Below are 26664 nucleotides of genomic sequence, written 5' to 3'. Positions count from 1 at the left end.
GTAACTACACTACTTTACTAGGCTATAGGAGGTAACTACACTACTTTACTAGGCTAAAGGAAGTAACTACACTACTTTACTAGGCTATAGGAGGTAACTACCCTACTTTACTAGGCTATAGGAGGTAACTACCCTACTTTACTAGGCTATAGGAGGTAACTACACTACTTTACTAGGCTATAGGAGGTAACTACACTACTTTACTAGGCTATAGGAGGTAACTACACTACTTTACTAGACTATAGGAGGTAACTACACTACTTTACTAGGCTATAGGAGGTAACTACACTACTTTACTAGACTATAGGAGGTAACTACACTACTTTACTAGGCTATAGGAAGTAACTACACTACTTTACTAGGCTATAGGAGGTAACTACACTACTTTACTAGGCTATAGGAGGTAACTACACTACTTTACTAGACTATAGGAGGTAACTACACTACTTTACTAGGCTATAGGAGGTAACTACACTACTTTACTAGGCTATAGGAGGTAACTACACTACTTTACTAGGCTATAGGAAGTAACTACACTACTTTACTAGGCTATAGGAGGTAACTACACTACTTTACTAGGCTATAGGAGGTAACTACACTACTTTACTAGACTATAGGAGGTAACTACACTACTTTACTAGGCTATAGGAAGTAACTACACTACTTTACTAGGCTATAGGAGGTAACTACACTACTTTACTAGGCTATAGGAGGTAACTACACTACTTTACTAGACTATAGGAGGTAACTACACTACTTTACTAGGCTATAGGAGGTAACTGCACTACTTTACTAGGCTATAGGAGGGAGGTAACTGCACTACTTTACTAGGCTATAGGAGGTAACTGCACTACTTTACTAGGCTATAGGAACTCGCTTTCCTGCGTTAAAGCGGAGTTCCACCCAAAAGTGGAACTTCCGCTTTAGGTGGTCCTAACCCCCTGACATGCCACATTTGGCATGTCATTTTTTTTTTGTGGGGGGGGGGGAAGCGGGTACCTAGTTTTGACAGGTACCCGCTCCCACTTCCGCTCAGAGCGCCGCGGCGCCCTGAGCGGAAGTTCTCCTCTCCCCCTCCCTCCCTGCAATCTTCTGGGACAGGTCAGAGGTCCCAGAAGATTGCCGGCCAATCACGGCGCGCAGCGCGACTCGCGCATGCGCAGTGGGTACCCGGCTGTGAAGCCGCAAACTGTCACAGCCGGGTGCCCACAGCAGTGATGCCGGCGCCGAGGAAGAGGATCGAGGCTTCGGGCGGCCACATCGCTGGATCGTTGGACAGGTGAGTGAAATGGCTGGAACTCCGCTTTAAAGAGGAAGTAAACCCTCCTCTGACACTTGTACCTATAGGTAAGCCTATGATAAGACTTACCTATAGGTACTGTAAATATCTCCTAAACATGTACCGTTTAGGAGATATTTACCTTACATGCAGCCAGTGACGTCACTGGCCCATGCGCTCTGAAGGAACGGCCGCCCGTGCCGTTCCTTCAGAGTCCCGTGCCGTGACCGTCGGCTCTTGCGCGTGTGCGCGGGAGTGACGTCACCGCGGCTCCGGCCAATCAGATGGCCGGATGCCGCGATCCCGGAAACAGGGCGACTGGACATGTCGCCCGTCATAGAGGTGAGTGAGCGGCACGGCGGGGGCTCGTTCTAAGGTAAGTATTGCATAATGAGCTAGTATGCGATGCATACTAGCTCATTATGTCTTTCTCTTGCAGGGTGAAAAAAAAAAAAGAGAGTTTACAACCTCTTTAACCAAGTCGTGCGATATAATCGTTATTTGGAAGAATAGAGAGGGATGAAGTTTATGACTTTTTGTTGCACTTTATGTTTTATTTTGTTTTTTTCAGGTTTTGTTCTCCTGTTTCCCAAAGCCTGTGTTTATACAATAAACTCTATGCAGAAAGAGTGTCATGTATCTTCTTCTACACGGTCAATTAAGAAAGAGGAAAGTAAAGTAATAAGTAGTGAAGTTACTTTTCAAATGCAGTAACTAGTAAAGTAATCTCGCTACAATTTACAGAAGTAACTAGTTAAATTTTTTGAGTAACTACCCCAACACTGATAATATCCAGTGAGTCTCCATTTGTAAGCGGCACTGTATATAAGGTATTTTCCACAATAAAGTTACAAAAGGAGACACATTGCACATTATATCATCTTTTTACAAAACAGAATACATGTTTTTAACTAGGGCTAATTTTCGGGGTTGGGTTTATTTTCGGGGAAACAGGGTAGTAGAATGACAGGAAGAAATTCTGCAGCACTGCAGTTTTAAGCTATCCTGACTGAGGACACAAGGGAAAGAGGGATACACCTGGTGACCCGGGGTGGACTGGGTCAACAAACAGCAGCAGCTAGCAGCACTACAGAACATCATCCACATCCATGTCCACGTGGCAGGCTGGCATCTAACAGCACCCTCGGGGGTCCAGCCCCTCACCCAAGCGGCAGCACTGCAAGGAGGTGGAGCCAATGGAAATAGAGAGGACCAGTGAGCGGGAAGATGCCAGCCGCAACTACTCTTCTCAGTGCTGCCTCCTGTCCTGTAGGCTGCGTCTGGACAAGTCAAGAAGACATTATGTCATATAATGTAACCTGCACCAAAATGTATTCTGCTACATGTTTTTTGGTTAAAAAAAAATGTAGCAAAAAAAAAAAAAAAATCCCAAATTTCCCTGTGTGAAAGTTATAGCGCCTATAAACTATGTTATATACAGTATGCTGGAATTTAATCAGTTTTGATGCTTTACCTGTAATGGCAGTGATCAGTGGCTTATAGTGGGACTTTGATAGAGTGGCAGGTAATCTGGTGCTAACTGACACTGGCTGGGAGGTACACTGACATTGATAGTGACACTGATACAGTGCGAATACTGTACTAATTACACTGGCAGGGGAGGGGTTAATGTCTAAGGCATTGTGTGTTGCTTTTTACTTTACTATATGGTTGTTTTTTTTCCCCTGCTTTGCAGGGAGAAGAAACAGCCAGATTGCTCTTAAGCCCCTGTTCACACTGGGGCGACCTGTCAGGCGACCTGGTCGCCTGACAGGTCGCCGTAGGTCGCCTTCCATAGGGAAGCTGCGGACCCGTTCTAATAGGAGCGACACAAGTCGTTCCGACTTAGAAAAAGGGTCCGGAGCTTCTTTGGGGCGACCGGGAGCGACCTGCATAGACTTCAATGTTATGAAGTCCGTGCTGGCCGCTCCGAGGTCGCCCGGCAAAGTAGCGTCGCCCCAGTGTGAACGGGGCCTCACAGTACACAATGTTCTGTGCATTTGTAAACACAGAACTCTTTGTGATTGGACACTGCCGACTGGCTGAAATCAGCTGCCAAAGTTGTGCTGGGTGTCCAATCACAGCACGGGTCGGCAGGAGGTGCTCATGCATGAGCCTGCAGACCCAGATTAAGGCATTTATACGTGCCTGCACCTGCCACCTTGCCGCAGTAAGGCCGCTTTCACACGGGCTTTTCCGATCCGGTCCGCCGCTTGGTTTTTTGCCGCCTGACACCCTCGATCGCTCCCCGCTGAGAGAGAAGAACGGTCAGCTGTTGTAAACACAGCTGACCGTTCTTCTCTCTGGAATGATCACAGAGCACCTGTGATCCTTCTATATAGGATCACAGGTCGTTATGATCATTTCACAAGCCACACCCCCCCCCCGTTAAAAAAACACCCCCTAGGCTTAACCCTTTGATCGCTCATAGTGTTAACCCCTTCCCTGCCAGTGTCATTATTACAGTAACAGTGCATATTTTTAGCACTGATTACTGTAGTAATGTCACCGGTACCCCCACAGGTGTCAAAAATGTCAGTTAGGGGTCCGATCTGTCCGCCGCAATGTCGCATTCCTGCTAAAATCGCAGATCTCCGCCATTACTAGTTAAAAAAAAACAATAAAAATGACAGAAATCTTTCCCTTAGTTAGTAAACATAATAACTTTGGCGCAAACCAAAAATATGTATCAAATAACAAATTGGCCTAAAATGTTACAAAATGATTTTTTACATTTTTTTTTTGAGAATTTCATATTAAAAAAAAAATGTGAAAAATATTTTTTCAGAATTGTCGCTCTTTTTTTGTTTAAAGCGCAAAAAAGTAAAAATCGCACAGGGGATCAAATATCACCAAAAGAAAGCTCTGTTTGTGGGGGAAAAAAGACATCAATTTTATTTGGGTACAGCATCGCACGACCGCGCAATTTTCCGTTAAAGTAACGCAGTGCCGAATCGCAAAAAATTGCCTGGTCATGAAGGGGGTAAAAGCTCCTGGAGCTGAAGTGGTTAACCTAGCTTTGGTTCCCCTCCCCCTTCATACAGGAAAAGAGGCCCCCATGTGATGAGGTTTTTGGGGACACGCTCTGAGGCTGCACGGAGGGGCACAGGAGGTGACTGAGCCCCGCCTACCTCATCGCGTATCAGGTAGTCAAGAGATACAATGACATCACGGAAACCCCGCCCATCCTCTGACACGCCTCTCTAGTAATCCAATGCCATCGTTCTGCTGGCGCCTTCATTTGCGTTCTCCCTCCTGATTGGCCCAATGTGACAGCTGGTTCCTCGTGACGCTCTCCGTCTGTGGGTGTTGTCTTATTCCCGGGCAGTGATTGGCTGGCGGTGTCCCCTCCCCCGGTAATAAGCCGGTGAAGGTGAAGGTTAGCGCTCAGTGTCCCCCGATCAGTGATCAGTATGGCGGCTTCTTCCATCTTCTCCTCCGTTCCTCTGGCGCCGCCGGTCGCTGTCTTCAAACTCACAGCCGACTTCCGAGCGGACAGCGACTCCCGCAAGGTCAACCTGGGAGTGGGAGGTGAGTGCGGCCTACCAGGGGGACTACAACTGAGAGGAGGGGGACTACAACTCCCAGCCTGAGAGGAGGAGGGGCGGGGACTACAACTCCCAGTCTGATAGGAGGAGGGGGGGGACTACAAGTCCCAGCCTGAGAGGAGGAGGGGGGTACTACATGTCCCAGCCTGAGAGGAGGAGGAGGGGGGACTACAAGTCCCAGCCTGAGAGGAGGAGGGGGACTACAAGTCCCAGCCTGAGAGGAGGAGGAGGGGGGGGCTACAAGTCCCAGCCTGAGAGGAGGAGGGGCGGGGACTACAACTCCCAGTCTGATAGGAGGAGGGGGGGGACTACGAGTCCCAGCCTGAGAGGAGGAGGAGGGGGGACTACAAGTCCCAGCCTGAGAGGAGGAGGAGGGGGGACTACAAGTCCCAGCCTGAGAGGAGGAGGGGGACTACAAGTCCCAGCCTGAGAGGAGGAGGAGGGGGGGGCTACAAGTCCCAGCCTGAGAGGGGGAGGGGGGGACTACAACTCCCAGCCTGAGAGGAGGAGGAGGAGGGGAGGGGACTACAAGTCCCAGCCTGAGAGGAGGAGGAGGGGGGGGACTACAACTCCCAGTCTGATAGGAGGAGGGGGGGGACTACGAGTCCCAGCCTGAGAGGAGGAGGAGGGGGGACTACAAGTCCCAGCCTGAGAGGAGGAGGAGGGGGGACTACAAGTCCCAGCCTGAGAGGAGGAGGGGGACTACAAGTCCCAGCCTGAGAGGAGGAGGAGGGGGGGGCTACAAGTCCCAGCCTGAGAGGGGGAGGGGGGGACTACAACTCCCAGCCTGAGAGGAGGAGGAGGAGGGGAGGGGACTACAAGTCCCAGCCTGAGAGGAGGAGGAGGGGGGGGACTACAACTCCCAGTCTGATAGGAGGAGGGGGGGGACTACGAGTCCCAGCCTGAGAGGAGGAGGAGGGGGGACTACAAGTCCCAGCCTGAGAGGAGGAGGAGGGGGGACTACAAGTCCCAGCCTGAGAGGAGGAGGAGGGGGGACTACAAGTCCCAGCCTGAGAGGAGGAGGAGGGGGGACTACAAGTCCCAGCCTGAGAGGAGGAGGGGGACTACAAGTCCCAGCCTGAGAGGAGGAGGAGGGGGGGGCTACAAGTCCCAGCCTGAGAGGGGGAGGGGGGGACTACAACTCCCAGCCTGAGAGGAGGAGGAGGGGAGGGGACTACAAGTCCCAGCCTGAGAGGAGGAGGAGGGGGGACTACAAGTCCCAGCCTGAGAGGAGGAGGGGGACTACAAGTCCCAGCCTGAGAGGAGGAGGAGGGGGGGGCTACAAGTCCCAGCCTGAGAGGAGGAGGGGCGGGGACTACAACTCCCAGTCTGATAGGAGGAGGGGGGGGACTACGAGTCCCAGCCTGAGAGGAGGAGGAGGGGGGACTACAAGTCCCAGCCTGAGAGGAGGAGGAGGGGGGACTACAAGTCCCAGCCTGAGAGGAGGAGGAGGGGGGACTACAAGTCCCAGCCTGAGAGGAGGAGGGGGACTACAAGTCCCAGCCTGAGAGGAGGAGGAGGGGGGGGCTACAAGTCCCAGCCTGAGAGGGGGAGGGGGGGACTACAACTCCCAGCCTGAGAGGAGGAGGAGGAGGGGAGGGGACTACAAGTCCCAGCCTGAGAGGAGGAGGAGGGGGGACTACAAGTCCCAGCCTGAGAGGAGGAGGGGGACTACAAGTCCCAGCCTGAGAGGAGGAGGAGGGGGGGGCTACAAGTCCCAGCCTGAGAGGAGGAGGGGCGGGGACTACAACTCCCAGTCTGATAGGAGGAGGAGGGGGGACTACGAGTCCCAGCCTGAGAGGAGGAGGAGGGGGGACTACAAGTCCCAGCCTGAGAGGAGGAGGAGGGGGGACTACAAGTCCCAGCCTGAGAGGAGGAGGAGGGGGGACTACAAGTCCCAGCCTGAGAGGAGGAGGGGGGACTACAAGTCCCAGCCTGAGAGGAGGAGGAGGGGGGACTACAAGTCCCAGCCTGAGAGGAGGAGGGGGACTACAAGTCCCAGCCTGAGAGGAGGAGGAGGGGGGGGCTACAAGTCCCAGCCTGAGAGGGGGAGGGGGGGACTACAACTCCCAGCCTGAGAGGAGGAGGAGGAGGGGAGGGGACTACAAGTCCCAGCCTGAGAGGAGGAGGAGGGGGGGGACTACAACTCCCAGTCTGATAGGAGGAGGGGGGGGACTACGAGTCCCAGCCTGAGAGGAGGAGGAGGGGGGACTACAAGTCCCAGCCTGAGAGGAGGAGGAGGGGGGACTACAAGTCCCAGCCTGAGAGGAGGAGGGGGACTACAAGTCCCAGCCTGAGAGGAGGAGGAGGGGGGGGGCTACAAGTCCCAGCCTGAGAGGGGGAGGGGGGGACTACAACTCCCAGCCTGAGAGGAGGAGGAGGAGGGGAGGGGACTACAAGTCCCAGCCTGAGAGGAGGAGGAGGGGGGGGACTACAACTCCCAGTCTGATAGGAGGAGGGGGGGGACTACGAGTCCCAGCCTGAGAGGAGGAGGAGGGGGGACTACAAGTCCCAGCCTGAGAGGAGGAGGAGGGGGGACTACAAGTCCCAGCCTGAGAGGAGGAGGAGGGGGGACTACAAGTCCCAGCCTGAGAGGAGGAGGAGGGGGGACTACAAGTCCCAGCCTGAGAGGAGGAGGGGGACTACAAGTCCCAGCCTGAGAGGAGGAGGAGGGGGGGGCTACAAGTCCCAGCCTGAGAGGGGGAGGGGGGGACTACAACTCCCAGCCTGAGAGGAGGAGGAGGAGGGGAGGGGACTACAAGTCCCAGCCTGAGAGGAGGAGGAGGGGGGACTACAAGTCCCAGCCTGAGAGGAGGAGGGGGACTACAAGTCCCAGCCTGAGAGGAGGAGGAGGGGGGGGCTACAAGTCCCAGCCTGAGAGGAGGAGGGGCGGGGACTACAACTCCCAGTCTGATAGGAGGAGGGGGGGGACTACGAGTCCCAGCCTGAGAGGAGGAGGAGGGGGGACTACAAGTCCCAGCCTGAGAGGAGGAGGAGGGGGGACTACAAGTCCCAGCCTGAGAGGAGGAGGGGGACTACAAGTCCCAGCCTGAGAGGAGGAGGAGGGGGGGGCTACAAGTCCCAGCCTGAGAGGGGGAGGGGGGGACTACAACTCCCAGCCTGAGAGGAGGAGGAGGAGGGGAGGGGACTACAAGTCCCAGCCTGAGAGGAGGAGGAGGGGGGGGACTACAACTCCCAGTCTGATAGGAGGAGGGGGGGGACTACGAGTCCCAGCCTGAGAGGAGGAGGAGGGGGGACTACAAGTCCCAGCCTGAGAGGAGGAGGAGGGGGGACTACAAGTCCCAGCCTGAGAGGAGGAGGGGGACTACAAGTCCCAGCCTGAGAGGAGGAGGAGGGGGGGGCTACAAGTCCCAGCCTGAGAGGGGGAGGGGGGGACTACAACTCCCAGCCTGAGAGGAGGAGGAGGAGGGGAGGGGACTACAAGTCCCAGCCTGAGAGGAGGAGGAGGGGGGGGACTACAACTCCCAGTCTGATAGGAGGAGGGGGGGGACTACGAGTCCCAGCCTGAGAGGAGGAGGAGGGGGGACTACAAGTCCCAGCCTGAGAGGAGGAGGAGGGGGGACTACAAGTCCCAGCCTGAGAGGAGGAGGAGGGGGGACTACAAGTCCCAGCCTGAGAGGAGGAGGAGGGGGGACTACAAGTCCCAGCCTGAGAGGAGGAGGGGGACTACAAGTCCCAGCCTGAGAGGAGGAGGAGGGGGGGGCTACAAGTCCCAGCCTGAGAGGGGGAGGGGGGGACTACAACTCCCAGCCTGAGAGGAGGAGGAGGAGGGGAGGGGACTACAAGTCCCAGCCTGAGAGGAGGAGGAGGGGGGACTACAAGTCCCAGCCTGAGAGGAGGAGGGGGACTACAAGTCCCAGCCTGAGAGGAGGAGGAGGGGGGGGCTACAAGTCCCAGCCTGAGAGGAGGAGGGGCGGGGACTACAACTCCCAGTCTGATAGGAGGAGGGGGGGGACTACGAGTCCCAGCCTGAGAGGAGGAGGAGGGGGGACTACAAGTCCCAGCCTGAGAGGAGGAGGAGGGGGGACTACAAGTCCCAGCCTGAGAGGAGGAGGAGGGGGGACTACAAGTCCCAGCCTGAGAGGAGGAGGGGGACTACAAGTCCCAGCCTGAGAGGAGGAGGAGGGGGGGGCTACAAGTCCCAGCCTGAGAGGGGGAGGGGGGGACTACAACTCCCAGCCTGAGAGGAGGAGGAGGAGGGGAGGGGACTACAAGTCCCAGCCTGAGAGGAGGAGGAGGGGGGACTACAAGTCCCAGCCTGAGAGGAGGAGGGGGACTACAAGTCCCAGCCTGAGAGGAGGAGGAGGGGGGGGCTACAAGTCCCAGCCTGAGAGGAGGAGGGGCGGGGACTACAACTCCCAGTCTGATAGGAGGAGGAGGGGGGACTACGAGTCCCAGCCTGAGAGGAGGAGGAGGGGGGACTACAAGTCCCAGCCTGAGAGGAGGAGGAGGGGGGACTACAAGTCCCAGCCTGAGAGGAGGAGGAGGGGGGACTACAAGTCCCAGCCTGAGAGGAGGAGGGGGGACTACAAGTCCCAGCCTGAGAGGAGGAGGAGGGGGGACTACAAGTCCCAGCCTGAGAGGAGGAGGGGGACTACAAGTCCCAGCCTGAGAGGAGGAGGAGGGGGGGGCTACAAGTCCCAGCCTGAGAGGGGGAGGGGGGGACTACAACTCCCAGCCTGAGAGGAGGAGGAGGAGGGGAGGGGACTACAAGTCCCAGCCTGAGAGGAGGAGGAGGGGGGGGACTACAACTCCCAGTCTGATAGGAGGAGGGGGGGGACTACGAGTCCCAGCCTGAGAGGAGGAGGAGGGGGGACTACAAGTCCCAGCCTGAGAGGAGGAGGAGGGGGGACTACAAGTCCCAGCCTGAGAGGAGGAGGGGGACTACAAGTCCCAGCCTGAGAGGAGGAGGAGGGGGGGGCTACAAGTCCCAGCCTGAGAGGGGGAGGGGGGGACTACAACTCCCAGCCTGAGAGGAGGAGGAGGAGGGGAGGGGACTACAAGTCCCAGCCTGAGAGGAGGAGGAGGGGGGGGACTACAACTCCCAGTCTGATAGGAGGAGGGGGGGGACTACGAGTCCCAGCCTGAGAGGAGGAGGAGGGGGGACTACAAGTCCCAGCCTGAGAGGAGGAGGAGGGGGGACTACAAGTCCCAGCCTGAGAGGAGGAGGAGGGGGGACTACAAGTCCCAGCCTGAGAGGAGGAGGAGGGGGGACTACAAGTCCCAGCCTGAGAGGAGGAGGGGGACTACAAGTCCCAGCCTGAGAGGAGGAGGAGGGGGGGGCTACAAGTCCCAGCCTGAGAGGGGGAGGGGGGGACTACAACTCCCAGCCTGAGAGGAGGAGGAGGAGGGGAGGGGACTACAAGTCCCAGCCTGAGAGGAGGAGGAGGGGGGACTACAAGTCCCAGCCTGAGAGGAGGAGGGGGACTACAAGTCCCAGCCTGAGAGGAGGAGGAGGGGGGGGCTACAAGTCCCAGCCTGAGAGGAGGAGGGGCGGGGACTACAACTCCCAGTCTGATAGGAGGAGGGGGGGGACTACGAGTCCCAGCCTGAGAGGAGGAGGAGGGGGGACTACAAGTCCCAGCCTGAGAGGAGGAGGAGGGGGGACTACAAGTCCCAGCCTGAGAGGAGGAGGAGGGGGGACTACAAGTCCCAGCCTGAGAGGAGGAGGGGGACTACAAGTCCCAGCCTGAGAGGAGGAGGAGGGGGGGGCTACAAGTCCCAGCCTGAGAGGGGGAGGGGGGGACTACAACTCCCAGCCTGAGAGGAGGAGGAGGAGGGGAGGGGACTACAAGTCCCAGCCTGAGAGGAGGAGGAGGGGGGACTACAAGTCCCAGCCTGAGAGGAGGAGGGGGACTACAAGTCCCAGCCTGAGAGGAGGAGGAGGGGGGGGCTACAAGTCCCAGCCTGAGAGGAGGAGGGGCGGGGACTACAACTCCCAGTCTGATAGGAGGAGGAGGGGGGACTACGAGTCCCAGCCTGAGAGGAGGAGGAGGGGGGACTACAAGTCCCAGCCTGAGAGGAGGAGGAGGGGGGACTACAAGTCCCAGCCTGAGAGGAGGAGGAGGGGGGACTACAAGTCCCAGCCTGAGAGGAGGAGGGGGACTACAAGTCCCAGCCTGAGAGGAGGAGGAGGGGGGGGCTACAAGTCCCAGCCTGAGAGGGGGAGGGGGGGACTACAACTCCCAGCCTGAGAGGAGGAGGAGGAGGAGGAGGGGAGGGGACTACAAGTCCCAGCCTGAGAGGAGGAGGAGGGGGGGGCTACAAGTCCCAGCCTGAGAGGGGGAGGGGGGACTACAACTCCCAGCCTGAGAGGAGGAGGGGAGGGGACTACAAGTCCCAGCCTGAGAGGGGGAGGGGACTACAAGTCCCAGCCTGAGAGGAGGAAGAGGGGGGGGGGTAGACTACGACTGCCAGTCTGAGAGGGGGTGGGGTGGAATGTGTGGTGCAGGTTTCTGTCCTCCGGGGTCAGTGTTGATCCCCTGACATTGAATGTCCTCAGACAGAGGAATGGGTGAGCTGAGGAAGCGCTTTATCCGGAATATGAGCAACAAAGCCAGACAGTGAGCAGAGCCGGTGTACAGGACATCCTCCCTCTGTACATCCCGTGATCTCCCCACCACCCGGACATGGGATCAGAGGACCATCTGTCCCTACTACAAATATCCATCCCTTCCCTGACCCCACACAGTCACCTCCACTTATACTGATCATCTGTGATTGTATGACCTACATCCCGTCTGTTCACCACTCCCCATCCCCCACTAATAGTTATACAGTTCTGTGCAAAGGGTTTCAGCAGGTGTGAAGAAATGATGTAAAGTAAGAAGTTCCCAAATCTATACTTCATTATTTGTATCAATCTGCAAAGAGCGAATAGAAGAAAAATCAAATCAATATTTGGTTTGACTTCCCTTTGGCATCAAACCAACATCAATTTTTTACTCTTGCACAAAGTCAGGGATTTTGTAGGATTGGATTAAGCTGTATAATTTACTAATTGTACCAAGCGGGTGCTAATGATCTTCAATTTTGAAGATTGAAGCACAGTCCTAAACAGAAATGGCTGTGTAGGAGGCCTAAAACTGGGCGAGGAACAGCCAAACTCTGCTACTAAGGTGAAGTTGTGAAGACCGTTTCATGTCGCGGGGTCGTAGACCATGGCGGTTTCATGTCACGGGTCGTAGACCATGGCGGTTTCATGTCGCGGGGGTCGTAGACCATGGCGGTTTCATGTCACGGGGTTGTAGAAATGATCATGTCACGGGGTTTCATGTCACGGGTCGTAGACCATGGCGGTTTCATGTCGCGAGGGTCGTAGACCATGGCGGTTTCATGTCGCGGGGGTCGTAGACCATGGCGGTTTCATGTCGCGGGGGTCGTAGACCATGGCGGTTTCATGTCGCGGGGGTCGTAGACCATGGCGGTTTCATGTCGCGGGGGTCGTAGACCATGGCGGTTTCATGTCGCGGGGGTCGTAGACCATGGCGGTTTCATGTCGCGGGGGTCGTAGACCATGGCGGTTTCATGTCGCGGGGGTCGTAGACCATGGCGGTTTCATGTCGCGGGAGTCGTAGACCATGGCGGTTTCATGTCGTGGGGGTCGTAGACCGTGGCGGTTTCGTGTCGCAGGGTCGTACACCATGGCAAGACTGAGCACCGCAAAAGGTAGTTATACTACATCAGCAAGGTCTCTCCCAGACAAAGATTTCTCAGCAGACTGGCAGTTGAAGATGTGCTGTTTAATCTCTTTTGGAGAAGCACAAAGAAACGGCGGCATTGAGGCGTGGTAGTTGCTGTGGTTGGGCGGCACTGCAGGCGCTGTGGTTGGGCAGCGTTGAGGCGGCGCGGCAGTGGTTGGGCAGCGTTGAGGCGGCGCGGCAGATGGCAGTGGTTGGGCAGCGTTGAGGAGTGGCAAGGGAACTGAGGCTCCATTCACACCTAGGCGATTTGGATTGTTGGTTGAATCACGGCAAAACGTGGGACACGTTTGCCATGCCATTGATTCTTAATGGCTCCCCAAACGTGGTGCAATTTTGCCACGATTGTCGCGTGACAAATTGCCGGGTGCGTGTTGCCCAAAAGTTGCTGAACTTCATTTGGGCGATGCACGTCCCACAATTTTGTTTGCGTGATTTTGCCACGATTTGTTGAGCAACAATTGCTGAAAACTCACACCGCGTTTAGTGTGCCGTTGAGAAATAATGGCATCGCAAACTCTTCCCGCGTTTTTGCCATGATTCTGGAATTGCGGCTAAAACTGCGGCAATTCCGCCCACATTCCAAATTGCATAGGTGCAGCAGATGAAGGGCACATCTTGCTTGCTTCCCTTCCACATCGAAATATGTCCAGCAGTGCCATCAGCACAGAACTGGCGGAAACCAGTGGGATCCAGTGACACCCATCTACTGTCTGGAGAAGTCTGGCCAGATGTGGTTTTCATGGAAGAATTGCGGCCAAAAAGCCTCCAACATGAAAACGAGGCTCAGCCACTCAACTATATAGGAAAACATAGAAACTGGGGTGCAAAAAAAAAAAATGGCAGCAGGTGTTTTGGACTGAGACGCAATGTGAAATATTTGGCTGATGCGGGAGGCAGTTTGTTGGGGGAAGGGCTGGAGAGCTGTACAATGAGTGTCTGCGGCCAACTGTGAAACATGGTGGAGACTACTTGCAAGTGTGGGGCTGCATTTCTGTAAATGGAGTTGGAGATTTGGCCATGGCCACGATCAATGAAGTTCTCAATGCTGAGAAATATAGGCAGATACTTATCCATAATGCCATACCATCAGGGAGGCTTTTAATTGGCCCCAAATTTATTCTGCAGCAGGAGACCTGACACCAAATACAGACAATGTCATTAAGAAATATCTTCAGTGTAAAGAACAAGGAGTCCTGGAAGTGATGGTTTGGCCCTCACAAAGCCCTGATCTCACCATCATGGAGTCTGTCTGGGGTGACATGAAGAGACAGAGGGATTGGAGGCAGCCGACATCCCCAGAAGATCTGTGCTTACTTCTCCAAGATGTACATAGAACAACCTACCTGCCAAGTTTCTTCAACTGTGTGCAAGTCTACTTAGAGCAGTGCTTCTCAACCTTCCTAATGCCACGACCCTTTAATACAGTTCATCATGTTGTGGTGACCCCCAACCATAAAATTATATTTGTTGCTGCTTTATAACTGAAGTTTTGCTACTGTCATGAATCGTAATGTAAATATCTGATATGCAGGATGTATTTTCATTGTTACAAATTTGATGCAGGGGGCCACGGGCATGGTGCAGGGGGCCACGGGCATGGTGCAGTAGATGCAGGGGTCCGCGGGCATGATGCAGGGGGCCGCGGGCATGATGCAGGGGGCCGCGGGCATGGTGCAGGAGATGCAGGGGGCCGCGGGCATGGTGCAGGAGATGCAGGGGGCCGCGGGCATGGTGCAGGAGATGCAGGGGCCGCAGGCATGATGCAGGGGCTGCGGGCATGGTGCAGGAGATGCAGGGGGGCCGCGGGCATGGTGCAGGAGATGCAGGGGCCGCGGGCATGATGCAGGGGCTGCGGGCATGGTGCAGGAGATGCAGGGGGGCCGCGGGCATGGTGCAGGAGATGCAGGGGCTGCGGGCATGGTGCAGGAGATGCAGGGGGGCTGCGGGCATGGTGCAGGAGATGCAGGGGGGCCGCGGGCATGGTGCAGGAGATGCAGGGGCCGCAGGCATGATGCAGGGGCTGCGGGCATGGTGCAGGAGATGCAGGGGCCGCGGGCATGGTGCAGGAGATGCAGGGGGCCGCGGGCATGGTGCAGGAGATGCAGGGGGCCGCGGGCATGGTGCAGGGGGCCGCGGGCATGGTGCAGGAGATGCAGGGGGCCGCGGGCATGGTGCAGGAGATGCAGGGGGGCCGCGGGCATGGTGCAGGAGATGCAGGGGGGCCGCGGGCATGGTGCAGGAGATGCAGGGGGGCCGCGGGCATGGTGCAGGAGATGCAGGGGCTGCAGGCATGATGCAGGGGCTGCGGGCATGGTGCAGGAGATGCAGGGGCCGCGGGCATGGTGCAGGGGCTGCGGGCATGGTGCAGAAGATTCTCCTGGAGAATCTCCTGTACCATTCCCACAGCACTGCATCTCCTGAGGAGATGCAGGGGCTGTGGAGGGGTCTCGGTTACCATTTGGTGAGGTACCTTGCATTTAAAAATGGCGCCAACACATCACCACGCATGCGCTATCTACCCGAGAATAACCGAGTGTGTACGGGCTTTCCCAATTGGTGGCAGAGCTTTTTTTTTTTTTTCGAGGTGCATGGTCCAGGAGGCCTTTAAAAGGTTTCAAGGAGCTTTTTATTTCCACAAGTAAACGTAAAGTACCCTCCCCCCCCCCCCCCCCCCAAGAATGGTGTTAGATTCATAACCAACTACAACAGTGCCTATAGGTCCATCTCGAATTATGAGGAAACATTGGCATATTCCCAAAATGGACCCCAAGCTAGGCCCGGTTCTTCCATCTGTGCCACAGGTCACATTCAGGAGGGCATATGCCATAATAAAAAAAAATATCTTTGCACCCAGTAGGATCTAACTAAAGTCCGATAAAAGACCTATGGACATGCGTTCATATTTAGAGTGGGCACTTTTCAGTGCAAAAAAAAAAAATTGCCTCACGTGCCAATTTATAACACACGGACAATCTTCCTTTAGTGATGGGGCGGGTATTAATTTTCAGAGTAAATATTTTAGAACCTGCTCCAACATATGTCCTTTACATGCTGACATGCCCCTGTAACCTGTCCTATGTGGGACGTACCAAATGAACCCTCAGGAAACAAATAGGGGACCATCGTCGCTGCATTGCTAGTGGTTGTGACCAGCACAGCGTGGCAAGACATTTTATCATTCACCACAAGAACATCAAAGATCTATCGCAGGGTTACATGGAACTCTAGGGTTCCTCCTGAGGTTGCTAGGGGTTCCTTGAGCAATGGGCAATTTCTGCCTCTCAGATAAGTTCTCAATGACACCATTGTTCCTTTTTAGCTTCAGTGAAGTATTCGGGCCCCTTGAACTTTGCGACCTTTTGCCACATTTCAGGCTTCAAACATAAAGATATAAAACTGTAATTTTTTGTGAAGAATCAACAACAAGTGGGACACAATCATGAAGTGGAACGAAATTTATTGGATATTTCAAACTTTGTTAAAGAAAAAACTGAAAAATTGGGCGTGCAAAATTATTCAGCCCCTTTACTTTCAGTGCAGTAAACTCTCTCCAGAAGTTCAGTGAGGATCTCTGAATGATCCAATGTTGACCTAAATGACTAATGATGATAAATAGAATCCACCTGTGTGTAACCAAGTCTCCGTATAAATGCACCTGCACTGTGATAGTCTCAGAGGTCCGTTTAAAGCGCAGAGAGCATCATGAAGAACAAGGAACACAACAGGCAGGTCCGAGATACTGTTGTGGAGAAGTTTAAAGCCGTATTTGGATACAAAAAGATTTCCCAAGCTTTAAACATCCCAAGGAGCACTGTGCAAGCGATAATATTGAAATGGAAGGAGTATCAGACCACTGCAAATCTACGAAGACCTGGCCGTCCCTCTAAACTTTCAGCTCATACAAGGAGAAGACTGATCAGAGATGCAGCCAAGAGGCCCATGATCACTCTGGATGAACTGCAGAGATCTACAGCTGATGTGGGAGACTCTGTCCATAGGACAACAATCAGTCGTATACTGCACAAATCTGGCCTTTATGGAAGAGTGGCAAGAAGAAAGCCATTTCCTAAAGATATCCATAAAAAGCGTTGTTTAAAGTTTGCCACAAGCCACCTGGGAGACACCAAACATGTGGAAGAAGGTGCTCTGCTCAGATGAAACCAAAATCAAACTTTTTGGCAACAATGCAAAACGTTATGTTTGGTGTAAAAGTAACACAGCTCAGCACCCTGAACACAGCATCCTCACTCTCAAACATGGTGGTGGCAGCATCATGGTGTGGGCCTGCTTTTCTTCAGCAGGGACAGGGAAGATGGTTAAAATTGATGGGAAGATGGATGGAGCCAAATACAGGACCATTCTGGAAGAAAACCTAATGGAGTCTGCAAAAGACCTGAGACTGGGACGGAGATTTGTCTTCCAACAAGACAATGATCCAAAACATAAAGCAAAATCTACAATGGAATGGTTCACAAATAAACATATCCAGGTGTTAGAATGGCCAAGTCAAAGTCCAGACCTGAATCCAATCGAGAATCTGTGGAAAGAACTGAAAACTGCTGTTCACAAATGCTCTCCATCCAACCTCACTGAGCTTGAGCTGTTTTGCAAGGAGGAATGGGCAAAAATTTCAGTCTCTCGATGTGCAAAACTGATAGAGACATACCCCAAGCGACTTACAGCTGTAATCGCAGCAAAAGGTGGCGCTACAAAGTATTAACTTAAGGGGGCTGAATAATTTTGCACGCCCAATTTTTCATTTTTTTTATTTGTTAAAGTTTGAAATATCCAATAAATTTCATTCCACTTCATGATTGTGTCCCACTTGTTGTTGTTGTTTCTTCACAAAAAATTACAGTTTTATATCTTTGTTTGAAGCCTGAAATGTGGCAAAAGGTCGCAAAGTTCAAGGGGGCCGAATACTTTTGCAAAGCACTGTATCTGTAAGGGGTAATTCTTCCCAATGATAAGAGAAAGGAGCATTCTTCTCACTGACTGTAACACTAATGTGTTATGAGTTGTAGATTTTTATTTTTTAGCAGGGGTTCCCCGAGACTAGAAATTTTATTTCAAGGGTTCCTCTGTGTTGAAAAGGTTGAGAGGCTGATCTGTCGGTTTGTGCCATCGAGGATATACCTGAGGGGTCTTTGACGGCTAACAAAGTTTTCCCTGCTGTGCAAAAGAGAAACATTTTGGATTTACAAGCTCTCTAGCTTGACTCCCAATGGGTTAAGTGAGGAGATAGATGTGTACACCATTATGTGATTTTTTTTTTTTTTTTTTTTTTTTTGTATTTCCTTTGCCTACGGCCACATCACCCTAAACGTGTCTGATCTTGCAGGCTAAGCAGGGTTGGGCCTGGTTATTATCTGGATGAGAGACTGCCTGGTGCTGTAGTGGGTGGTGTGTTTTTTTTTTTTTTTTTTTTTTTTTTTTTTTTTTCTTCTCCCGAGAGACCCTCTTTTTAATTGAGTAATGTAATTTTAAAGTTCTTTCTATCATAATCTTAATATGGATGAAGGAAGTGATTTACCTTTTTAACCACTTTACCACCGGAGGATTTTGCTGTCTTCCGTCCAGGCCACTTTTTGCGATTCGGCGCTGTGCGACTTCAACTGACAATTGCGCGGTCGTGCGACGCCGTACCCAAACGAAATTTACGTCCTTTTTTTCCCACAAACAGAGCTTTCTTTTGGTGGTATTTGATCACCTGTGCGATTTTTACTTTTTGCGCTATAAACAAAAAAAGAGCGTTTATTTTGAAAAAATAACAATATTTTTAACATTTTTTTTATATGAAATTCCCCCCAAAAAAAGATGTAAAAACCAATTTTTTTAAAAATTTTTGGCCAATTTGTTTTATGCTACATATGTTTGGTAAAAAAAATCGCAATAAGCGTATTTTGATTGGTTTGCGCAAAAGTTATTGCGTTTACTAACAAAGGGAAAGATTTCTGTAATTTTTGGTGTTTGTTTTTTTTTTTTTTTAACGCGTAATGGGGGCGATCTGCGATTTTATTTTTTTTGCGGGACTGCAACATTGCGGCGGACAGATCGGACCCTTGACTGACATTTTTGACACTTTTGGGGGTACCAGTGACATTACTGCAGTAATCAGTGCTATAAATATGCACTGTTACTGTAAAAATGACACTGGCAGGGAAGGGGTTAATTTTATTGGAGAGGGAGGGGTTAATGTATGCCTGGTGCTTACTGACGTGTGTGGGGGGGGGAGGTGACTGTGTGAGTCATGGACAGATCGGATGTCCAGCTATGCTGAACAGTCCGATCTGTCACTCCCTGTCACTATGGAGATCCGCCCGCTGTGTTTACACACAGCGGGCGGATCTCCAGACTCGATCCCCGACGATCGGGTAAGAGCAGCAGCGATCGCCGCTGCTCCTCCCCTGGCCCGACTCCCGCTGTGAATGAAAACAGCGGGAGCGAGCCTCCGGCGGCGCGCAAGCGCCGCCCAGAAGGGGGAGTGTCCAACGACGTTAATACTACGTCGCTGGACGATAACGAACCACTCTGCCGCAGTAGTATTACTGTGAGCGGTTCTAGAGTGGTTAAAGAACCCTTATTCCCTTAACAATTTTTGTGTATGTGTGTGAGATATATATATATATATATATATATATATATATATATATATATATATATATATATATATATATATATATATATATATATATAATAAAACATTTTTTTTTTCACTGGCTGTCTACACCACATAAGAGATGGACGAAACGCGTTGTCATGGTGACAGCTTTGTAATGAACGACCAGGCTTTGGATCCATCATCCCTGTTTTATTTATAACCACCAATCCCCCCCCCCCCGCCCACACGGGAAGCGCAGCTTCAGCTGTCCAGCCGGACCCATCCCGTCTCTGGGATTCCCCCTACAGCAGGATCGCCCACTTTGGCCTCCCCGTCTGCTGATCTCGGTGTAGATCGCGGGCCACCACTGCAGCATCCAAGAAGACAGTGCTTTTGAGCCAAGTGGGACACACAGCCAGAGAAGTAGAGCTGCTCTCCCCCTTCTTGTTCTTATTATTATCTCCAGCATACTGTGACACACCACGGAGACACAGCGCACCACACTGTGGAGAAGGGTCGGTTTCTTCCCTGGCAGATCCCCCCCTCCTGCCTTCCATTCAGTGTTTGGGTTTCTGATATGTGTAGTCCTACGGGGATCATTGGTCAGGGTGATGGTTCTTGAACAATTGCGCTTTTATTTTGCTGTTCATTGCCTACAGCCTCTTTTGAACTCTTAAAGCGGTTTTAAACCATAAAATAAAAAAAATAAAAAAACCTGCAAGACAAAGGCATAATGAGCTAGTATGCATCACATACTAGCCCATTATGTGTTACTTACCTTAGATCGAAGCCCCGACACGGACCCCCGGACATCGCTGCGGGCGCTGCCATGATCCCTCGCCGCCTCTTCCGGGTTCGGCGGCTCCAGCGCGGTGATTGGCCGGAAGAGACGGCTCCGGCGCGATGATTGGCCGGAGCCGCGCGGAAGTGATTTTCCGGCAAACTCCCAGCAAATAAATTGAAGGTCTCCCCGGACCTTCAGAGCGCATGCGCCGCTCGCGCACTGTAAATATCTCCTAAACCATGCCGGTTTAGGAGATATTATTTGTACCTACAGGTAAGCCTTATTATAGGCTTACCTGTAGGTAAGTGTCAAAAAGCGGGATACTACCGCTTTAATTTGACTTGCAATAAATCTTTTAATCATTATCATCCATGGTGACTGTTTCTATTCTGTGGAACTACAAATAACAGCCAGCAAGTGTGAGCAAACTAGCTATGATTGGGCTGGACATACTCTCATCCCCAGCGCTCCACATAGAGGTTCTTTTGTTGTTTGTTCTTGCAACCAAAAACGTAAATTTTATTTTATTGGGATTTTATGTGATAGACCAACACAAAGTAGCACATAATTGTGAAATGGAAGGAAAATTTATAAATGGTTTTGTAATTTTTTTTTATTTATTTTTTTTTTTTTTTTACAAATCTCTGAAAAGTGTGACGTGCATTTGTATTCAGTCTCCTTTAGGCTCCTTTCACAGTATGAGTCCGTCAGACGGACTCCGCTTTTCTCAGCGGGGGATCGATCCGCCGATTTCCCCCGCTGAGCAGGAGAATGACCGCTGTTCTCACTGTGTGCGGAGACACAGCTGTCACAGCCCCATAGATCTCTATGGGGGAATTGGATGGGAACGGACCATCGGTCCGTTCTCATCCGATCCGATCCGCTGGACGGATGGAAAATAGGGTTTCCATCCGTCCAGATTTGACGGATCGGTTGTCAGCGGACATGTCTCTGCTGACATCCGATGCCCCATAGGGATGCATGGGGGGACCGTTCAGATCCGCCAAAAAAACGGGACAGGCGAATCTTAACGGTCCACCTGTGTGAAAGGGGCCTTACTCTGATACCCCTAACTAAAATCTAGTGGAACCAATTTGCCTTCAGAAGTCACCTAATTTGTAAATGGAGTCCACCTGTGAGTAAAATCTCAGTATAAATGCAGCTTTTCGGTAAAGCTCTCAGGTATTATTATTTATTTATTTATTTTTTTGAACCTTAGGTCCCTTCCACACAGGCTTTCCGATCCGGTCCACCTGTCAGCTTTTCAGGTGGACCGGATTGGATGCTCCATGCAGCCCTATGGAGCAGCGAATGTCAAAGACCTCTCCGCTGACGCCTGCTGCTCTCCGAACGGATGGAAACCCTATTTTCCATCCGTCTGGAGGATCAGATCAAAACGGACAGGCGGTCCATTCTTGTCTGATCTCCCATAGAGGAGAGCGGGGATCTGACAGCTCTGTCTCTGCACACAGAGCAGGGATTGGCGGATTGATCCCCGCTGAGCAAAACTGAGTCCGTTGGGCGCACCATCCGTGTGAAAGGAACCTTGGTAAACAGCACCATGAAGGCCAAGGAACACTCCAGACAAGTTGGATAAAGTTGTGGAAGTTAAAATCCCAAGCTTTGAACATCTCACAGAGCACTGTTCAATTCATCATCTGAAATTGGAAAGAGTATGGCAAAACTGCAAACCTACCAAGACATGGCCGTCCAACTAAACTGACCGGCCGGGTAAGGAGAGCATTCATCAGAGAAGGAGCCAAATGGCCCATGGGAACTCTGGAGGAGCTGCAGAGATCCACAGCTCAGGTGGGAGAATCTGTTAGTTGTGCACTCCACAAATCTGCCCTTTATGGAAAAGTGGCAAGAAGAAAGCCATAAGAAGTCCTGTTTGCAGTTTGGGAGAAGCCATGTGGGGGACCCAGCAAACATGTAGAAGGTATTCTGGTCAGATGAGACCAATATTGAACTTTTTGGCCTAAAAGCAAAACACTATATGTGGGGGAAAACTAACACTGCAAATCACCCTGGACACACCATCCCCACTGTGAAACATGGTGGTGGCAGCATTAAGTTGTGGTAATGCTTTTCTTCAGCAGGGACAGGGAAGCTGGTCAGAGCTGATGGGAAGATGGATGCAGCCAAATATAGGGCAATCTTGGAAAAAAAAGTCTGCAAAAGACTTGAGACTGGAGTGGAGGTTTCACCTTCCAGCAGGAAAACAACCTGAAACATACAGCCAGAGCTACAATGGAATGGTTTAGATCATGGGTGTCCAACCTTTTGGCTTCTCTGGGCCACATTGAGTGTAGAGAAATTTTCTTGGGCCGCATATAAAATATAAACTATAGTTAAGGTATATAAGTAATAAAATGCCGCCACGCCCTTCCCACGCTGCCGCACCCCCCGCACTAATTTAACACAACTGATCAAATGAAAATGGAATCAGTATACAGAGGTTTACTTCTTCTGAGAGATATTAAAGAAACACTCTAACCATCATGACCACTTCAGTGATTTGAAGTGGTCATGGTGGTAAGAGTCAGAAACACTGCACATACTCGCCTCCCCCCCCCCCCCCCCCCCACCCCACCCTCCAAGGCAGCCTCTGCCTACCATTAGTTGAAAGCCGCTGTGGCCATGCCCCCGACCTGACTTCCTTCCTCCCCAGCAAAAAAAAAAAAAATTGGCAGGGGGCAGTGGGCCGCATTGCCTGGGGTTCTGGGCCGCGTGTGGCCCCCGGGCCGCAGGTTGGACATGCCTGGTTTAGATCAAAGCATATTCATGTATTAGAATGGCCCAGTCAAAGTCCAGACCTAAATCCAATCGAGAATTTGTGGCAAGACTTGAAAATTGCTGTTCAGACGCTCTCCATCCAATCTGACAGAACTTGAGCTATTTTGCAAAGAATGGGCAAAAAAATCACTCTAGATGTGCAAAGCTGGTAGAGACATCCCCAAAAAAGACTTGCAGCTGTAATTGCAGGGAAAGGCGGTTCTACAAAGTATTGACTCAGGGGGGGTGAATACAAATGCAGCCACACTTTTCACATATTTGTAAAAAAAAAATTGAAAACCATTTATCATTTTCCTTCCACTTCACAATTATGGGCCACTTTGTGTCGGTCTATCACATAAAATCCCAATAAAATACATTTAGGTTTTTGGTTGTAACATGACAAAATGTGGAAAATTTCCAGCGGTATGAATACTTTAAGGCACTGTAATCGCTATACTTAAAAGCCAATTGTGTGGCATGATCAGTCATATTTTCAATATCCATGCCAAAATGTCATGATTTCTGCCAGAGAAGGCAAACTTCAGCACAACTGTGTATAATTAAAATTTATTAATACCTGGCTGGTCTGACCCTTCAATAGGGGAGTTCTCTGAGGTTTCTTCAGGCCATGTTGTGTAATTGGAGCTCAAGGCTGTGTGATGGGACTTTGTATCTGACGTAGTTTGGAGTTCTGCCGGTAATCGGTTATCTCTGATTGTCTGTCTGATTATCGGCATGGTTCGGTCAGTGGTGAGGACATTCTGGAGAGCTGTACCCAGTAGATTTTTTCCCATTTCTAACCCTTTTCTGTCTGTCTGTGCAGCTTACCGTACGGATGACTCCCAGCCCTGGGTCCTGCCGGTGGTGAAGAAGGTGGAGCAGAAGATAGCCAATGACCACTCACTGAACCACGAGTACCTGCCCATCCTTGGACTTCCAGAATTCCGCTCCAGCGCCTCCAGGATCGCTCTGGGTGAGGACAGTCCGGCCTTCAAGGACGAGAGGGTAACTTTTTTTTTTTTTTTTTTTCTATTTTATCCTTCATCCTCTACAGGTCATTACACTCTAAAACGTTGAAAGACCCTAGAGCAGGGGTCTTCAAACTATGGCCCTCCAGTTGTTCAGGAACTACAATTCCCATCATGTCTGTGAATGTCAGAGTTTTACAATGCCTCATGGGATGTGTAGTTCCACAACAGCTGGAGGGCCATAGTTTGAGGATCCCTGTCCTAGAGGTTGGCCGCCCATCAAGTAAACCTGTATAACCTGCAGGGTGATGACATGATGGGTGTTGTAATCCTCCAATTAATACTACTTGTTCCAACTGCTGAAACCCCTGCTATAGGTTGAGCCTTGTGTTCTGCCTCCGAACCAAAATGAGCCCCACTATAGGAAAAAACCCTACGGGATAGTAGCAGAAAGTACTCTGATATCGCCAGCTTTTTAAAATGCTAAAGATAGGAGCTGGTGGCACACCATTAACCACTTTACCACCGGAGGATTTTCCTGCTAAAAGACCAGAGGGTTTTTTGCGATTTTTTTTTTTTTTTTTTTTTTTTTTTTTTTTATCACGCGCTATAAACAAAAAAAGAGCGTAATTTTTGCAAAAACAACAATATTTTTCACTTTTTTTTTATATGAAATTCCCCCCCAAAAAAATGTAAAAATCAAAATTTTTTAACATTTTCGGCCAATTTGTTTTACGCTACCTATGTTTGGTAAAAAAAATCGCAAAAAGCATTTTTTGATTGGTTTGCGCAAAAGTTATCGCGTTTACTAACAAAGGGAAAGATTTTTGTCATTTTTATTTTTTTTTTTTAACGAGTAATGGCGGCGATCTGCGATTTTTTTTTTTTTTTGCGGTACTGCGACATTGCGGCGGACAGATCGGACCCTTGACTGACATTTTTGACACTTTTGGGGGTACCAGTGACATTACTGCAGTAATCAGTGCTATATATATATGCACTGTTACTGCAAAAATGACACTGGCAGGGAAGGGGTTAACAGTATTGGACAGGGAGGGGTTAAGTGTGCCCTAGGGGCGTGATTCTAACTGTGCAGGGACAGGTCTACTAGTGTAAAAACGAAGATCAACAGTTCTACATAGTAGAACTGTCTGATCTTCACTTTTACACAGGGAGAACTGACAGGCGGCTTGTTTACACAAGCCGCTCTGTCTTTCTCCCGCTGTACCGGCGATCGTAGTGTGACCGGTGGACATCGGGTCCGCTAGTCACACTCCCGCACTCCTCCGTGAACGAGCCTCAGCGGGCGCGCGCCTCAGCGGGCGCGCGCCCGCCCGCTATTGGCTCTAGAAGGAGTGACAGGCGAGCGACGTAGACCTACGTCACTCTGCCTGGCCGGGGCCGACTGACGCAGTAAATATACTGTGCGCAGTCGGCAACCGGTTAAATCCTCCATCAGTGAACCTTTACTGGGGGCCTTCTCTAGGAAAGGTCTTGTGAAGATCTATTGTTCCAAACAAGCATCACTTATGAAGGGGTTCAGGGTGGGCCACCAGACTCTTGGATTTTTGGCTAGTTTGGGGTGAGGACCAACTTTTTTTTTTTTTTTTTTTTCATTTTTTTTTCACTTTTTAATTCTTTATTAAAGGTACATTTACAATTCTTTTATTCAAAAAATCGTATCCATATAAAATTTCAAACGTCTTATACAGAGAATATTAACATCTTTTTTATATTAACATCTTTACACTATCCCTTTTCGGGGTAACAGTACCCATATACCTTCCACCCCATTTTCTATTTACCTCCTGTGATTCAGACAAGACAAAACTAAAATAAAAACAAAAAAAAGAGGGAGGAACCCAAGGTCTTATTCCTCCATGCTATGTTTTCATCTTTCTATTTTTTAAATTTTTTATTTAAACCAACTTTACTTTTGCCAGGCTTTGCACCCATCCTATTAAGGGGGTAACCCAGTGTTGTTGTTGGTTTTTTTTTTTTTTTTTTTTTTTTGCTTGCGTCTAATAAAGGTTCTTGGCAGTATAGGCCAAAGAAGCCATTAAAACTCTAGTGTAACCGCCCACCACCTAACTGGGAAAATGTCATTACTTTGGCGTTAAATACCAAGGTTATGGCTGCAACTAGATGCCATAAATAACCCTGTTTTTTTTTTTTTTTTTTTTTTTTTTCCCTCTGGCACCTGACTTTCATATAAAGTGATCCCGCGGCTATCCCTTTTAGAAGCGGTGGTGTCTGGTGTCCTGCGGTTGGTATAATAAAGCGAAACTAAACCTGTCACATTTGCTTGTGTTCGCCATCAAATGACTGAAGTCATAACTGACCATGTGTAGCACCATGGCAGTTGGAGGTCAAACAGAGGCTAAGATGGCAGCTTCCTTGGCTGAAAGAGAGAGGAGGGTTTAGTTTAATTTTATAGAGGAAGTCCAGCCAATTCCTAACTAAGCCTAAACCTGCTCTCACCCCTTTAAAACCCTATTCTATCTACAGTGCATTGCAAAAGTATTCGGCCCCCTTGAACTTTTTGCGACCTTTTGCCACATTTCAGGCTTTAAACATAAAGAAATCTGTAATTTTTTTTTTTTTTTTTGGAAGAATCAACAAGTGGGACACAATCATGAAGTGGAACGAAATTTATTGGATATTTCAAACTTTTTTAACAAATAAAAAAACTGAAAAATTGGGCGTGCAAAATTATTCAGCCCCCTTAAGTTAATACTTTGTAGCGCCACCTTTTTCTGCGATTACAGCTGTAAGTCGCTTGGGGTATGTCTCTATCAGTTTTGCACATCGAGAGACTGAAATTTTTCCTCATTCCTCCTTGCAAAACAGCTCGAGCTCAGTGAGGTTGGATGGAGAGCGTTTATGAACAGCAGTTTTCAGTTCTTTCCACAGATTCTCGATTGGATTCAGGTCTGGACTTTGACTTGGCCATTCTAACACCTGGATATGTTTATTTGTGAA

The 26664-nt window shown here is 50.7% G+C and overlaps 1 protein-coding gene across 1 annotated transcript in view; it reads left to right on the top strand.

Moving 5' to 3' along the window:
• The first annotated feature begins 4625 nt into the window (after positions 1–4625).
• Positions 4626–26664, top strand: part of GOT1 (glutamic-oxaloacetic transaminase 1) — a 34425-nt gene continuing 12386 nt past the window's right edge. The window contains exons 1-2 of the mRNA XM_082266690.1: positions 4626–4810; positions 23538–23719. Of these exons, the coding sequence (XP_082122816.1) occupies positions 4693–4810; positions 23538–23719 (300 nt within the window). The 5' untranslated portion in view covers positions 4626–4692. The remainder of the gene's footprint in view (positions 4811–23537; positions 23720–26664) is intronic.

This window comes from Pelophylax lessonae (assembly GCF_965119305.1).
Source record: "Pelophylax lessonae genome assembly, chromosome: 9".
Classification (NCBI taxonomy): Eukaryota; Metazoa; Chordata; class Amphibia; order Anura; family Ranidae; genus Pelophylax; species Pelophylax lessonae.
Note: the sequence above shows the minus strand (reverse complement) of the source record. Positions and strands in the feature narration are given on the sequence as shown.